Below are 14,874 nucleotides of genomic sequence, written 5' to 3' on the forward strand. Positions count from 1 at the left end.
AGTGCCTGTATGAAACATTTTTATCTGAAACATAAAAGAAATGGAAGAGATATATGTTTATTCGACAGTTGTTATTAATTGAGGGATTCTCCTCAACTGCTTTATCACACATCTCTTGAGCTTTGACTCAATCTGAAATATTTTAAAACCAATTCATTTTCCCTTTATTATAAGATTGTTTTTATAAATTTTTTGAATTAGGGTATTTCCTTGATTCAATCACGATTACACGCACAATTTTGAGATATCTTGCTTCTGATTCTGCGTCATATACCAATCCCAATATCGATCTGCATGCCAAGCTACACGAATTAGCTCTTTGGATAGGCTGCATTAGTATTCCACTTTATGCATCGATAAATTATAGTCTCTTTCCTCTTTAATTAAATACCTGAATTTACTATTTTTGTTCTCCATCATCCTCTCCAACTCCTTCGCGCTTTGCTCATCGAATCTTTATTAGTATATATTTTAGAAAAATAATTTTTAGATGGACAGAAATTGGGACAACTTGCGCATGATGACTTCGTCAGATTCTGTTGGATATCGTTGAATTTTTCGGATGACGTTGAATTCTGTTGGATGACGATTTTTGCGCATGCGCAGATGGGGTGTCGGAGGAGCTCTAGAGAAGCGGGGGTTTTTTAGCTTGAACCCCAAAACTATATGGATATCCAATGGATCTCCATAGAAGCGGGGGTTTCACGCTTAAACCCCAAGACTATGCAGATCACCATAGAACGGGGGGTTTTACGCTTAAACCCCTGGGATATAGGGGGTGTCAGTGGATCTCTAGAGAAGCGGGCGGGTTACGCCTGAAGCCCAAAATTTGCGGGGGTATTGGGGGATCTATCGAGAAGCTAGTGGTTTACTCCTGAAACCCTCAATTAATAACAACTGTCCCAGAGCGAATAAACTTATATCTCTATGGATTGCAAGTATAAATTTAATGCAATAACATTCTTTCATAAAATTCTTATCTGGAAATTTCACAACCCACAACCCGTAGATTAAAAACAATTAAAATCAGGTATTTCAGTCTACTACATACCATTCTGTCCCAAATAAGTTTATATAAAATGTTAAAATCTAGTGATAAACAAAAATTTGTAAAATCCCATTATTTTGCCATACATATTGCATTATGCCTTCCACCAAATATGTTTGTTAATCCAAAATGTCAAAAAGAAAAATAAGCTTGCAAATATATGACCATACACACAAAAGTTTACACCAAATGTCAAAAAGAATGGTTTTGTTTAGTAATTATAAATCAACAAAAGTCAGTTCTTCTATCATGCTGCTTATTGTTTTCCCCACATAACCCTTACACGAAAATGTCAAAATAAGTCATTTCTGTCATTCCTTTTCGGAAATTTTTGCAGGAAAAAACATTTCTGAAATTAAATTTAAATATATAATTAGGGGTTAAACACAATAAGCAGGGGTTTAAGAAATGAATTTAGAAAAATATTGAGGAAATTAATTCGCGTCCGAATCTTTATTTGTGCGACACCATGTCATTTTTTTCGCGAAACATTTTCTGACAATAACGTATAGCACACGCAGTTCTTTCCCTTTGCACGAAGTATATAAGCATCAATTGCTTACATGGTGTAAAGTCTAATTCTACAAAAAGTAGTTCTTTTGAATATATTATTTTCTTTCATAATATATTTAACGTTAATATTTCGGCACTGTGCTTAAAACGTGCGTTTCTAATTTCTCTGGACTGGAAAAAGCGTTTGTCCCCTGCTACAGATTTTATTTAGACTATATTTGATTTATTTTAATGATAAAGATTGCCCTTAAGGGAAAAATGTAAGTTTTCCAGTGACTACACTCCAAATTTAAAATTAAACACAGGTTATCAATAAAGTTGTATTGACACTCAAAGGTGCACACAGCTACATTAAAGCACCGGACACAGCATCTAAGAAATTGGTGCCAGTTTGTTTATATTTACAAACATCTGTCTGACTACTTTACATAGGTAGCTAGCTACACAAAAAGAAAGAATAAAGTTTGCTAAGGAATACATTTTACCAAAACAAAAGAACTGTAGCTGTAATCTTGGTTATAAATTAGTGAACAAGTATTAAAATTTCTAAACAATTTCTTCAGCAGGCACGAAACATGCATCATCAGAGGTTGTTTTATTGTTTATATTTTTTAGGCATGGATACTTCACGGAACGAGACATTTTCCACATATTAGTTAATATGTCTTCTTTTGTCAAATCACGAACGCCGATGAGGGACAAAACACTTGGGGACGAGGTTGGCTGATTTTTTAAAATGACCATTCAGCATCAAATGACTAAAGCGTCACATATTCAGATGTGTCGGCCACATGACCATCGTTTAGCACACACTAGCCAGTCGTACATTCTAACATGTGCACACTACGTAAGAATTCACACTCCGGCCATGCTTCGAAATTTGTAAAACAATCATGTCAAATTTACATCCTTTAACTCTGCTAATCAAACCAAAAGAATGTTAGTGCGCGCACCTGAATCCACATAAGTATTGACAACTTGTACGAAGTTACATTAAAAATGCGTGTATATCTTTGGCTCTTTGTCGGCCGATATTTTTTTCATTTTATACCAAGTAAACATACGCTAATGAAACACTATGCTAGATCAAATACATATAATATTCGTACAATATAAACACCATAACCCATCAAAAAAGTTACTTAACCCTAAATATGCTGGTACTTTTTAGGCCTAAAAATTTGGGCATTGTTATTCAATTCTTATTATACCACCTGTTTGGGAAGTTTGCGTGCTAGTTATATTGACTCACTCAAGTACACCAACCTCAAGGTTGGTGTACTTGAGTTCTGTCAGATGAAGAATTTAGTTCTCTTTTTTAAGGGCTGCTATCTCAACATGTTACTGTTGAGCGATTACGACTTATGATCAATGGACAGCATCTCACCATTTTGCCCTCCGTGTGACGCCATGTTGTTGACTACACGGGTGTTGAAAACACGAGCGTTGAAGACACGGGCGTTGAAAACACGGGCGTTGAAGACATGGGCGTTGAAAACACGGGCGTTGAAAACATGATCGTTGACACATTGCTCAATGTGCAAGTGTCAAATTTTACTGAAGTAAAAAAAACCGTCATGGTTCATCATTTAATAAAATTGAAAAAATTCTCCGCCCTCATTTTGCGAAAAATATTCAAAATTATGCAAAATATTCACTTTTTGATAGACTACCTTTATTCTTGACTTAACAAACTTTATATAAGAAAAATATTTTTTGTGTTCAGCCTCAATTTTCGTTAAAGAAAAAGTCTGGTTGTGTGTAAAAGGTTTATCAGTAAAAGACCTTTAATTCATTAGTTTAATCTTTTTTTGTTTTCTTAATAAATAAAAATTGCGTTCGCAGTTAAATGTATATATAATAATAACATCCTGGCCACCCAAGTATCGCAAAAATTTGCGAAAACAGTTTTTACGGTCGAATTCACAGAAGACATGCTAACACTTTGCTTTGCTTTGTGACTCCAATCGAGTTACTTCTAGTCTAAAAAAAACGAGATTATGGATTTAATCCAATAGATTTGGGTCTTAAAAGATCTGTTTAGAAGAGTGGAAATAGTTTTTGTGACATGCGAAATCTTTAGGCCTAAGATTCTACACTTAAATTGTTAAGTTCTAATGCTTTGAAAAATGAATAAACGAACATTCTACAAGTCAAAACCTTTTTACTCCAACAGAGTGATTGTACTGTCGACTATACCTTTCTCGATCTTCTTGTAGGTGGTCCTGTTTTCTCAGTTGTAACAGTTTCAAATGTATGCTTCGCCACAATCTATGAAAACAAGCAGATCCAATGAACAATGTCAATATACGTAACGTTATATCACCAGTTTTTAAATAATGCGACAATATTGCAATTGACGAGAACACTTGGAATAATATAATTTTGATGTGCTTAAAAGCAAATAGTGTCTGTGTATTTGATCAAAATAATAATTAAAGAATATTAATCTAGTTTTTTAGGATGTACCAAACTAGATTTACATGGCTGGCTTACATGGCTGGTTCGAACAGAGGTAAAACTAGATTCATTTCCGTAAGAAGCAGCTACAGATAAATTTCATATACTTAAAGAAGTATATTACTTTATGTGAAATGCGCTGTGTGATTTATGTATAAATTTTTAGAACAGATGTTCATATCAGAATGATACTAACCTCACTTTCATTATTGATAACAGAAGTCACAATGGAATTTCCAATAGGCCAGTCGACACTTCTCAATACAAGATCAGTTGGTGCTTTACTTTTCACACCAGTAGAGTTACTCCAAATCTAAACAAGAAAACATCCATCTATTGCTGGATTTTCAAAAGTTGACAAATACTGCAGACGAAGAGGGGAAGGGACGTTAGGTATACTATTCAAAAATACGACAAAATTTAGCCATGATTGCTAGGCAAAATGTAGGCAAAATATGACAATTTGAGGCTCAATAGCATATGCCACTTCAAGAAAGTTTTTAGCCAACTATGTTCCACAACCCTCATATGCGTGGGTTGGGTTAAACGGATTTTCTTAACGCTGAATCTTCTTTCAGGGACATGTTGTGGAATTTCTAGGACGAGAAAAAGCCTAAAACACGGCGAAATTTCTTAGGAAAATAACTGAAAGACGAAACGCCTGTTTGAAAATCGTTTTAGTCTAAACACTGAAAATCGTTTTAGTCTAAACACTAGGTGGTACTTATGTCTTCAACGACATAAGAAGTTGAAAGAATGCTTTGATCTTAAGATTTTCTTTTTCGCTTGGTTTCTGAACTTAAACGGCAAAAAACGCAGGCATTGAATACAAGGAAAGGGACTGGAGAGCCACTTAAAATCGTTGCAACCGGTTGCAATGAGCGTTGTTATGCAGGTTTAACTCCTGCGACCGGTTGCTAGAAGTGGAGGATTGCACAATATTAACCAAAAGTTATCACAAGCCCTACTTAACGCCGTATTCTAAGGTAAATTAGATTTCTGAAAACAGACAAAAAAAAAATTCTTGAAATTTCGCCATTTTTGTTCTAAGTACAGTTAAAACAAGAACGAAAAACGACGTACTGTAACGCTGTGACCAGCTTTTAACACAAATTTAGGTGTAAAATTGTATTTTACTGCATCGTCTTTCTTATTATCAACTATTCGTTGCACGTGCCAACCTCCTAATGCTTCATCCTATTGTACATCAAATTGATTATGATTATCATGCTCGTACACAACTCTATTTATTGGAGTGTAAGTATAAAAACATTTATATAAAGGTTTTAGGTCAACCATCATAGCCTTTGTGTAGCAGGCTAGCTCAAACTTATTTTTATTTACTGCTACGTAGGTTATGCAACTTACGGTCTCACTCTTGTTGTGAAGCTTGATAAATTTGCCTTCTGTATCACATTCCGATATTTCTACCCCTCCTGATAAGCTGCTTTCAACAGGTTGTACTTCGCACTCGTGACGAGAGCGTTTTTTTCCACTCTTTGATAAAGATTGTGTTACCTGAGATGACACGATGTCCAGTCTATAACATTGTGAACAGGACGTTAGTGAATATATTTCAGTTTGTATGATTATTAGACAATAACCCTTTTTGCTGTTTCAGAATTTGCTGGCCTGCGTTGTAGCATTAAGAACCTACCTTTGCTCTTCCCCTTCTAGCAATTTTCGGTACGCAGTTATTTCCATATCTAAAGCAATTTTGATGCCAAAAAGAACTTCACATTCTTTATCTAAATCACCAATTTTGTCACTTAGACTTGTAATCCTTGCATCGCGCTCCTGCAATTGCAGCTCAAACTCATCCGTTTTAGCATCTATCAAAATTTCTAATTCAGCAGTTGTCTTCATCAACTCCACATTCTACAAAAAGCCATGGGCGAAACATAGAATACATACTCGCAAACATAGTAAGTATATGAAAGCTTTGTTAAGTTTAACACTTTTTCTACTAGACTCTTTGAGGCTGTTGAGAGCTACAAAAAGCGGATTCATGATGTGACTAATGGTGTCACCAGAGCACTTTATTGACGGATAAGTTTAAAAAATTTTACACATAATATAATATTACATTATATATGACATGATACAAGTCTTTTTAGTTCAATATTTGCCTAACTAGAGAGTTTGCTTAAAGCAAATCTTATGCTGTGTGAGAGAAAATTTTCAGGCAAAAATTACCTGGCAAATTTTTTCCATATTTTCATTTAGCTCAAATTTTTAATTTGTAAAGATTCCTAGGAACAACATAACTAAATAGGAAAAAAATCCCCTAAAATTTAAACAATAATATTTATTATTTTTTTAATAATATTTATTTACTTATTCATTTATTTGTGTCTGAATATTTATACATGATATCAATGTTTATCCTGCATAGCCAAACAATATATTTTTCAACTCTTTGGAATCTAAAAATCCTTAGCTATTAATTATTCAACAATTATCTCCTTCGCCATTAGGACCCTTATGTCAGCATAGTGGATAAAAAGAGATCGAATCATGCATCATAATTACTAATTCAAATGGAAGAGAATTTGATTGCCACCTGCTAAAAACATGGTGCTATCAAATCTAGATCAAATTTCCTAAACAAATAGGATAATAATCCCCGTAAAAGTTGTATGGAATGTATGGAAAACAAAATAAATAGCAAGTTTTTTTGAGAAATAATTTACTGAATAATATAATACTTATACCCCTTCAACTTTCTTTGAGTTATCGAGGGATAAAATACTTTAAAAATCCAATGACAAAACTTTTACTGACGTACTTTCGCTGGTAGAACTTTAAAATGGGCTCCTTTTGTGTCGCCTGTTTTACTGTCGAGCCTGGTAAAACACGGAAGGGTACCAGTTAAGGTTGCGGTGCGTAAATTGTTATTTTATGAGTGTGTTAACAGACTAGCCTGTTGAAGAAGGTACAAAAACCTATTATTTTTACAAATTTCGCTATTACCAAGCTGCAACGGTCATTTATTATCTTTTAAGTGATTTGAGATTTTACAGAGCTAGATTTGTATTTTTATTTGTTCCAGATTTTTGCAAAAAAATAAAAATTCGTCCAAAAAATTTTACCTTGACTTCAAGCACGCTGTAGTTGGATCTAAGTTTGTCCATTTCAATTTTCATTTCATTATCTGTCCCAATTCGCACTTCCTTGTACTGAATAAAATTGATTTTAAATAATATCATGCGCGTACTATAGATTTAAAAATTTGAAAATTACTTGAGCACATCTTACCTTTTGATCGTATGCCTTTTCCAGCGCTTGTCTAGCATTTTTAGCCTTCTCTTCAAACTCATCACGGAGTTCTTGAAGTTTGTCATGTAGCAAAGTATCATAATGTGAAGCACCATCAGTTTCCATTGTAAATTTCATTTCCTGTGTACTTCGCAATTCGTTTATCTCCTACAAAAAGAAAATTAACATCTCCGGAAGCGAGTTAGACCGTGCCAGGTTAATAAGTTACTGTGGTCAAAGGAAAAAAAATGATAAAATTTAGGATGCAGGTAAAAAACAAGTAAGAAAATTTGTTTGTCCGCTTCTTTGTTTAATTTTTTACAAGAAAAATAACGGCATTATAATTTAAGGATATTTCTGAAAATTTTTTTGGAAGGACAATTTGAATTTTGTGCTATGCAGTACATACCTCGGCATGAACCTGTTTGGAAAAGCGGGCTTCTTTTTGAAGAGTTTGCATTTGGTTTTCTGCATCAACTTTTCGAATAATCTCTTCTTCCAATGCAGATTTTTGTTTCTCCAATTTATCTTGTAATTGTTTTAACTGTTTTTCTAAATCTTTTATTTGCTGATTAAGCTTTTTGCGCTCCTTAGCGATTTCAACTAACAAAGATTCTTTCTCATGCAATTGTCTTCCAGTTTGTTTTAATTCATCTTCAGCACGGGAACGTAAAGCACTCTCTTTTTTAAGCCTAATTAAAAATAGAATAGAAATAAAAAAAAAGTAGTCTTATAAACTTCTTGATATGAATATCAGAAAAAAGAAATACAAGAAAGTTCAGTTTTTTAACATGAAACATCAATAAACAACTTTACTTTTTGACCGACAAAAAAATAGGGTAGAACATAAAAACTGTGTCGCTCGTCGAGGTTTATTTTGGATTGTTTAAAAGCTTTATTTACAAAACACACATGATCGGCATAGATGATTCGTCTTAAAATTCAAACATTACACATAAACATTACATTTAACAGAGATAAAGCTAAGAAAAAAGAATCACACGAATTATGTGGAAATTTTTTGTCATGCACTACCCTGTCGGAGCTAATGGAAGAAAATATCAATGCTACAGTGGCAATGTCAAAAGTATATAAGACTACTTCGTAACATAGTTTTCAAGATACCTGTCCTAATACCTGTGAAAAAATAGACAGATCACCTGTGGAATTGTGAGGTTACTTGTTTATGAAGGGGAGAATAAGACTGGAATTTAAGTGGTAGTAAATATATTTACGTTTAAACTATTAGTCATGCACTGGTGCAGCTGTATGTAGGGTAAATTCAAAAGTGGAGAGAAACAGATTTGCAAATGTGGCGAGAATGGAAACCATTGTAGAGATGTTTAAGCTATAGCAAAGCAAATCAAGAAGGCTAATTAAGATGTCGTGTATGCTTAAGGATGAGGTTGTGGATCCCTAGCGTTCACCCCATTACATCATACTGAATGTCCAACTACTACTTTCAACTTCCACAATCACGCCCTGCGCCACACTTAAATTCTATCACGGATCAATTTCACTACCCTAACAGAAAGCGGTATAAGAAACAAGGCCTGTGCGTCTGATGAAGCCTTTGTTTCTTAGGTCATCCCTTTACCCACACAACATCCTTTCTCTACATACGATACTTCGAATCCTCCACTGGAGATTACGGACACTTAATCAAAAAACAAGCATTACGGTACTGACAGCAGAACTTTTTTTAAAAAAAATTATGCAAAGTTTTTGAACTCGACAGTTCTTTTAATATTTTATTTGTCATATCCTTTTAAATTAAAATATAATGTGTTTGACACATTTGCAATTTTGCACCAAGGTGACAAGAGGGCGTGGTTACTGCGGAATAAGCACAAATTTTCTCCTTGTCTCACCTGCTTATTGTGGAATTTTATATCATAAAACTTAAAGGTAGAAGGAATAGTAGCTATACCGATAATAATGTCTGATAGTACTCAATTAAAAATCATGCCCTCAATGATGACTGCTAGAAAAAAGTTTTGCCAGTTTTTAATTTTAAATGTTTGAATTACATTTTTTTCTTTTACAATTTTCTTCCTTAATCACTTAAAGTAGTAGCAGACATATACTCTTTAAAAGTTACTAACTGTAGTATTCCAGATAGGATATATTTTTAATTCAATTCAATTTAAATCAATTTATGGTATTTGATTAACTATTCATATAAAACCCAGTTATTTGAGACAATAAATTATGTTTCGGGTTTTTTATTCTTTGAAATATCAAAGTGTTTTTCTAAACAGAAACTGACGACCGTTTTTGATGTTGTACAAGAAAACGAAAATCCATTGGTCAAAAATACAGAACCGGAATCCTTCTTATTTTAAAAATAAATTTTCTTTTGTAAACAAACCGTTTGGTATAATAAGCGACAATAACTAAACTAGACTATCTGATTAGTTAAGAGGCGTTCGATTATTGCCTAACCAGGCTATTACTCGCTGGTACTTCACGCTGAAACATTATGAATATTCAAATCGCAACTTAACATATAGAAACTTTGATTGTAAACAAAAAGCAAAGCGATGAAAAAGTTTAAGAAGATGATATGCTTCAAAAACTTATGCATCTTCAACAAATCCACATCCAAATATTTTAAGGCTTATGTCATTTCATATAGCACCAGTAACATTTCATCAAAGAAAACTTTACACATCAAATATGAAGTCCCCCTTTAACTTTGTGCTCTGACTTATGTTGAAATTCCTTAAGAATTCTCATTGTTATTTTTATAGTTTTTGCAAGCGCAGCCAATACCTTTGACATTGGTCAATATATTACTTGTTTAATGCCCTCATAAACAGGTTTATGATATTAAGATGTATTGCTTTTAGTGATTTTAACATATTTTTAAGCTCCTTAATTATCATAGCATTTATATTCCTGTTGTTGTTGTTTTAAGACAACCAAGTTTTTTATCAACCTTGATCTAAATTTACCTTGAACGCAGATCTTCAACTGCACCACACAACTTGTTATTTTCCAGTTGCAGCAAAGCCTTCTCTTTTGCAGTATCGTTCACTAATTTTCTTGCATCTGAAAGCTCTTTTTCAAACAAAATTCGAACACTTGCGACTTCCTTAGACACATTTTCTTTCGAGGTCGATATTTCTGCAGATAGTTTGGTATTTTGGTGCTCCAGATATCTCATACGATCGATGTATGTGGCTAAACGATCATTTAGATCGGAAAGTTCTTCTTTCTCTTGAACTCGCGTTCGTACATTAGAAGACTGAAAGAATCCCCTGCCTGGTCTCTTTGGACCTTCAGGTGCATTAGGCATCTTCAACAAAGGTTTATTTGTAGTTAATTCATTAAACTTCTTCACGAAAAAACTAATCATATATACTTCCACAAATTTTTGAGCGCTCCACACAACAATGTGGATCTAAACGTGTTCCAATAGAGAGTAAAAGAAAAAGAACTATTCAATAACAATAAAAAACGACCTGTCACATACTCACAACCGCCCTTATACTAAAGAAGGATGTACTATGTATTATTAAGTAGCTGCATCACATCTGTGTTTTTAAGTGTGGAAATAAAATTATTTACTATTTAAATAACTTGAATATGTGTTTATTATCAGTTCCACCCCACATTTTAAAAAATAGTTTTGAACTTTATTTTTTCATTGGTTTATGTCAGGGCCTGTCGGTTTTGCAGCGTGTTTTAAAATTTAATAGCCTGTCGGTTTTGTTTTGTTTTTTCTAATTTTTAACTCACATTACAATACTGAATATACAGGGGAGGGGGGTGGGAGAAATGGGGGGGAGGGGGGGGTGGATATTGGAATATGTATTGAAAATAATTGTGACGTGATACAATTGGATGGGTGAAAAAAAGGGAGCATAGATATTTTTTATGATCTTAATTCATTTAAATGACACATCATTGTAATGCAGTATTGTTCTTCATCCTTTTTTTAGGCTACTTGTAGTCGGATGCTGTTTCAATTTGGTTACAAGCATTAATTAACGGGTAAATGAGGGAAAGACTTCACGAAGTAGTATGACGTGCAAACCCCTGTGAAAATGTTCAAAGGCTAACAGCTAATATATGTGTAATACTTCCACTCCCTACTGTTATTGTCAGCCTTTATTAATGTTATTCATAAGTATATGAAATTTCCTCCACATGTTGATTTGATGAGGGCTTTACTCGTACTAAAACATCCTAGAATCCCAAGCTGGGGATGCGGGCACTTGCTTAACAACATCCGTTTATAGGAGAAAAGATTAAACTCTTTTTTATAAATGCTTTAGCTAACTTAGATCTTCTGTCAATGTATTTTCTATATTAAAAAGTCATTATTTCTATCTTTCACAGTAATGTTTCGAATTACTCCAAAGTAATAATAACTGTCCGTTATTCGGAAAATGACTTTTTGGTCGTGGGTTCCGTGTAGGAATAGGTAGCTTAGCATGTGTAGCCTGGTATTTTTAAATTCACCTATTTACCTACGACTGAGTGGGAAATTTCATTCTTTCTTACACTTCATTTTGATTGTAAGATAATGTGAAATGTTATTTGTGTTTCCACTGTGAAAAAATAGTCCACGTTTTGTTGTCTCCAGAAAGCGTACACAGTGTTATTTTGAAACACATTAAATTCACGTTCTGTTAAGATGTAGAAGAGAAAGGTTTCCAGGATACTCAGATAACGTGTGGCTGGGTACCTCATAAATTTTAATGGTAACAAAATTTTAGAAAATTTTTTTAAATTTAAACCTTTTGCCAGCAAACAATCAAGTCATAAGCCAGATCAAGTAATAGAATAAAGTCAGTAATATTCCGACCATTTTTTCTTTCATCGACAACTTTGATTCTGTGTCTTTTTTCGCCCGCCATCTCTAATCTTACTTTTACAGCGAATGCCTCATTTAAAATTGCGTCCTTTCCCAAGTAAATGAAAAGATTCGTAGACATTAAAACAGAAGAAGAAATACACTTTTTAATGACATTCAATTTCGGAATAATTCCGAATCTTCTAGGATTTAAGCAAAGATATGCGAATCTTATACGCAGTTAATAAGGTTTACTTTTAATCTGCTATTTTAGAAGTTGCATAGCTTAGGTTTGCAAAAGATCTCTTTCTTATCTTTTTATCTTGTAGATACTTTGTATGTTTTCTATACTTTTTATATGCTAATAAAAATACCATCACATCCATGCAAATCTTAGTAAAATCATCTTTATTGTTTTGGCTATAACTGACGTAAATAGCAGGCCAGCTAACGTAGTCAGTGTCCAGTAGATAGCAACTAGACAAATAGCTAACCAGCTATACCTAGCTATTTTGTGCTTTTCTCCCGCGTTTTCCGTTTAGTTTGGTGTGGCTGCATTTTGTGCTAACCATCGTTGTTCTCTTTTGTTATCTTTTACCAGTCTGAAGCTAGCCACAAAGTAGAAATTAGGCATAGATCTTGTAACAATAATCCTGAAAATTTTAGCTATGACACTCTGCTTAACAAGGTATCCTTCCATACATACATCAATTTATTGCGTTAGCTTCGCAGCAGCAGAATAAAATATTTTATCCTAGTGGTATAAACGAGCTTCAATGTTTACGTTTCGATAGGATTTCCACGCGTGTGCATAAAATCTGAAAAATTGATAGATAATAAAATGCAGACTATAGCTATAGAAAAAGAAAGTTAACGGTTAGGGAGAATTGATAATTAGCCTTTAACAGGATAGTTAGTCGTCGCTGAGATCGTCGAGATTTTTTTTGACAAATTCCACAATTTTCTTTAATATTTAGTATTGCAGTGTATGCCTTCCCATGTTTTTTAAGCCTAAACTGAGTGTTGTCATTTCAAGAGCATCCATAAATTAAATCAGCTAATTATATACATAAGATATATTTACGGCTATAAAGTAACAGCCGTTATATTTGCTATGATAAAGATGAGGCCATGCAGTGCCAGCTAGGTCGGTATTTTTACGGTTAATTAGCTGGTATCAGTTTGAAAACAAATGTCTTTCATGCGCAATCGTTTCTTGTTCATTTTTTTTGTTTGTTTTTTTGAAGCATAATATGCTATGGAACTAAATAGATCACATCGGAAGATCGATATCAATGAGAAGTGTGAAATTTAAGCAAATAAGATCTCTACCGTATGATAAGCCGTACAATCAGCTAATTTACTGCATGTACCATGTGTAATTATACTGTAATAGCTAACTATCCTTTACAGGCTAATCATCAGTTCTCAGTTTGTGCAAATGATCTTGGGATACAACACCATATCACAATAAAACTAGTCTGAAATTGCTTAGATTTGTGGAAATTTTCTGCAGGACATTTTATTGTATAAGCCTTCATGGGTGTTTTTTTAAATAGAATTTCTAAAAAGGCTTCGCATTGGATGTGCAACACATGTACCTGTATGCTGATGGTCAATGTGGTTTATTGTATTAAGTGCTTGACCTTAAAATTAGATTTGTAGGGAAACAGAATAACCAAGTAAAATAAAATATGCAGCCTGAAAGTTTTTGCTATATCAGACCTCTGTAGGAGTTTCACTGGAAGCACTCCACCGTGGTGGTACGCACTGGTTCAACTAAATTGCAATGCTAACCTTTTGTTTGTCACAAGTTTCATTGGGACTTTATCGAACGCTTAAAAATTAAGCAAAACACGGCTATCTTCTTAAAATTCAATTGCTTTAGTTATTTTATGCAGGGATTTGTTTTATAAAACAAGATTTTACTGGTACAACTTTTACCTTATTTACTCAGAAAATAATGTAACTTTTTATTTCAGTCATCTTCAGCCTCTGTTTAAAAATGTATAATTTTAGGACTTTTCAGATTATTGGAAACCCTGAGGTTAAGTGGAGATCTTCAAGCCACGGCTTTTTTTATGCTTATTCATGCGGAAAGCATACGTCACCAACAGAGTTACTGAATAGAAATGTGAGATGTACTCTTTTATTCAACAATGTTCATGCAGATAATGTAATCACGATTAATAAGATTTCGCACATTTTTTAACTAAATATTTTTCACAGTATTTCTACGCTTGGTTTCTTTTTGTATGATTTATGTTATGAGAAATTTGCAAAAAACAATGCTTTGAAGGTACCATTTTAAGATTCGTGCATTTGCTTTTTTCCTGTATGCAAAAAGCCTCTCCGTAAATTACACTGTCAAATGAAACTTTACTTTACTCTTCAAGCAAAAGACAAGCTGATACTTAGACAAAAGAAAAAAAATAACAAAAAAAATCTCTGTGAAGAAAAGAAGACATAGTAGGAATTTTTTCCGTTAGAAATAGCCATCATTGATTTAAGATATTGATGAATTGTTTTTAAAGAGCCTAGAAAACGGCTCATGTGAGCTCTCCGCCATGGACGTTACTCTCCATCCTCGTACCTTCTGGAGGAGATGTGTAATAAATGAAACTCTAAAGATCAAGTACATCACAACTGTATAGGCAACCTGTTTATGAGCAATTTCTGTTTTATCTCTGCTACTTTTTTATTGTTATTTTTAAAATAACAATGGTAATAAAATTTTAGTATTTTCTTGGCGGTAAAATGTGCTACGGTCTATCAAATATATCAAGTATCA

At 33.5% G+C, this 14,874-nt stretch overlaps 1 protein-coding gene across 1 annotated transcript; it reads right to left on the reverse strand.

Moving 5' to 3' along the window:
• Nucleotides 1-3,484: 3,484 nt before the first annotated feature.
• LOC130642210 (lamin-L(I)-like) lies at nt 3,485-10,730 on the reverse strand. The gene is made up of 15 exons (XM_057449294.1): nt 10,237-10,730; nt 7,689-7,971; nt 7,239-7,447; nt 6,945-6,998; nt 6,810-6,867; nt 5,944-6,012; nt 5,679-5,899; nt 5,390-5,561; nt 5,105-5,218; nt 4,968-5,002; nt 4,544-4,634; nt 4,214-4,334; nt 4,031-4,107; nt 3,761-3,832; nt 3,485-3,544 (listed from the first exon to the last, which is right to left on the reverse strand). The coding sequence occupies exons 1-15, from the start codon at nt 10,638-10,640 to the stop codon at nt 3,485-3,487; spliced, it is 2,040 nt and encodes a 679-aa protein (XP_057305277.1). The 5' UTR covers nt 10,641-10,730.
• Between the last annotated feature and the right edge of the window lie 4,144 nt (nt 10,731-14,874).

Source organism: Hydractinia symbiolongicarpus, chromosome 4 (genome assembly GCF_029227915.1).
Source record: "Hydractinia symbiolongicarpus strain clone_291-10 chromosome 4, HSymV2.1, whole genome shotgun sequence".
Classification (NCBI taxonomy): Eukaryota; Metazoa; Cnidaria; class Hydrozoa; order Anthoathecata; family Hydractiniidae; genus Hydractinia; species Hydractinia symbiolongicarpus.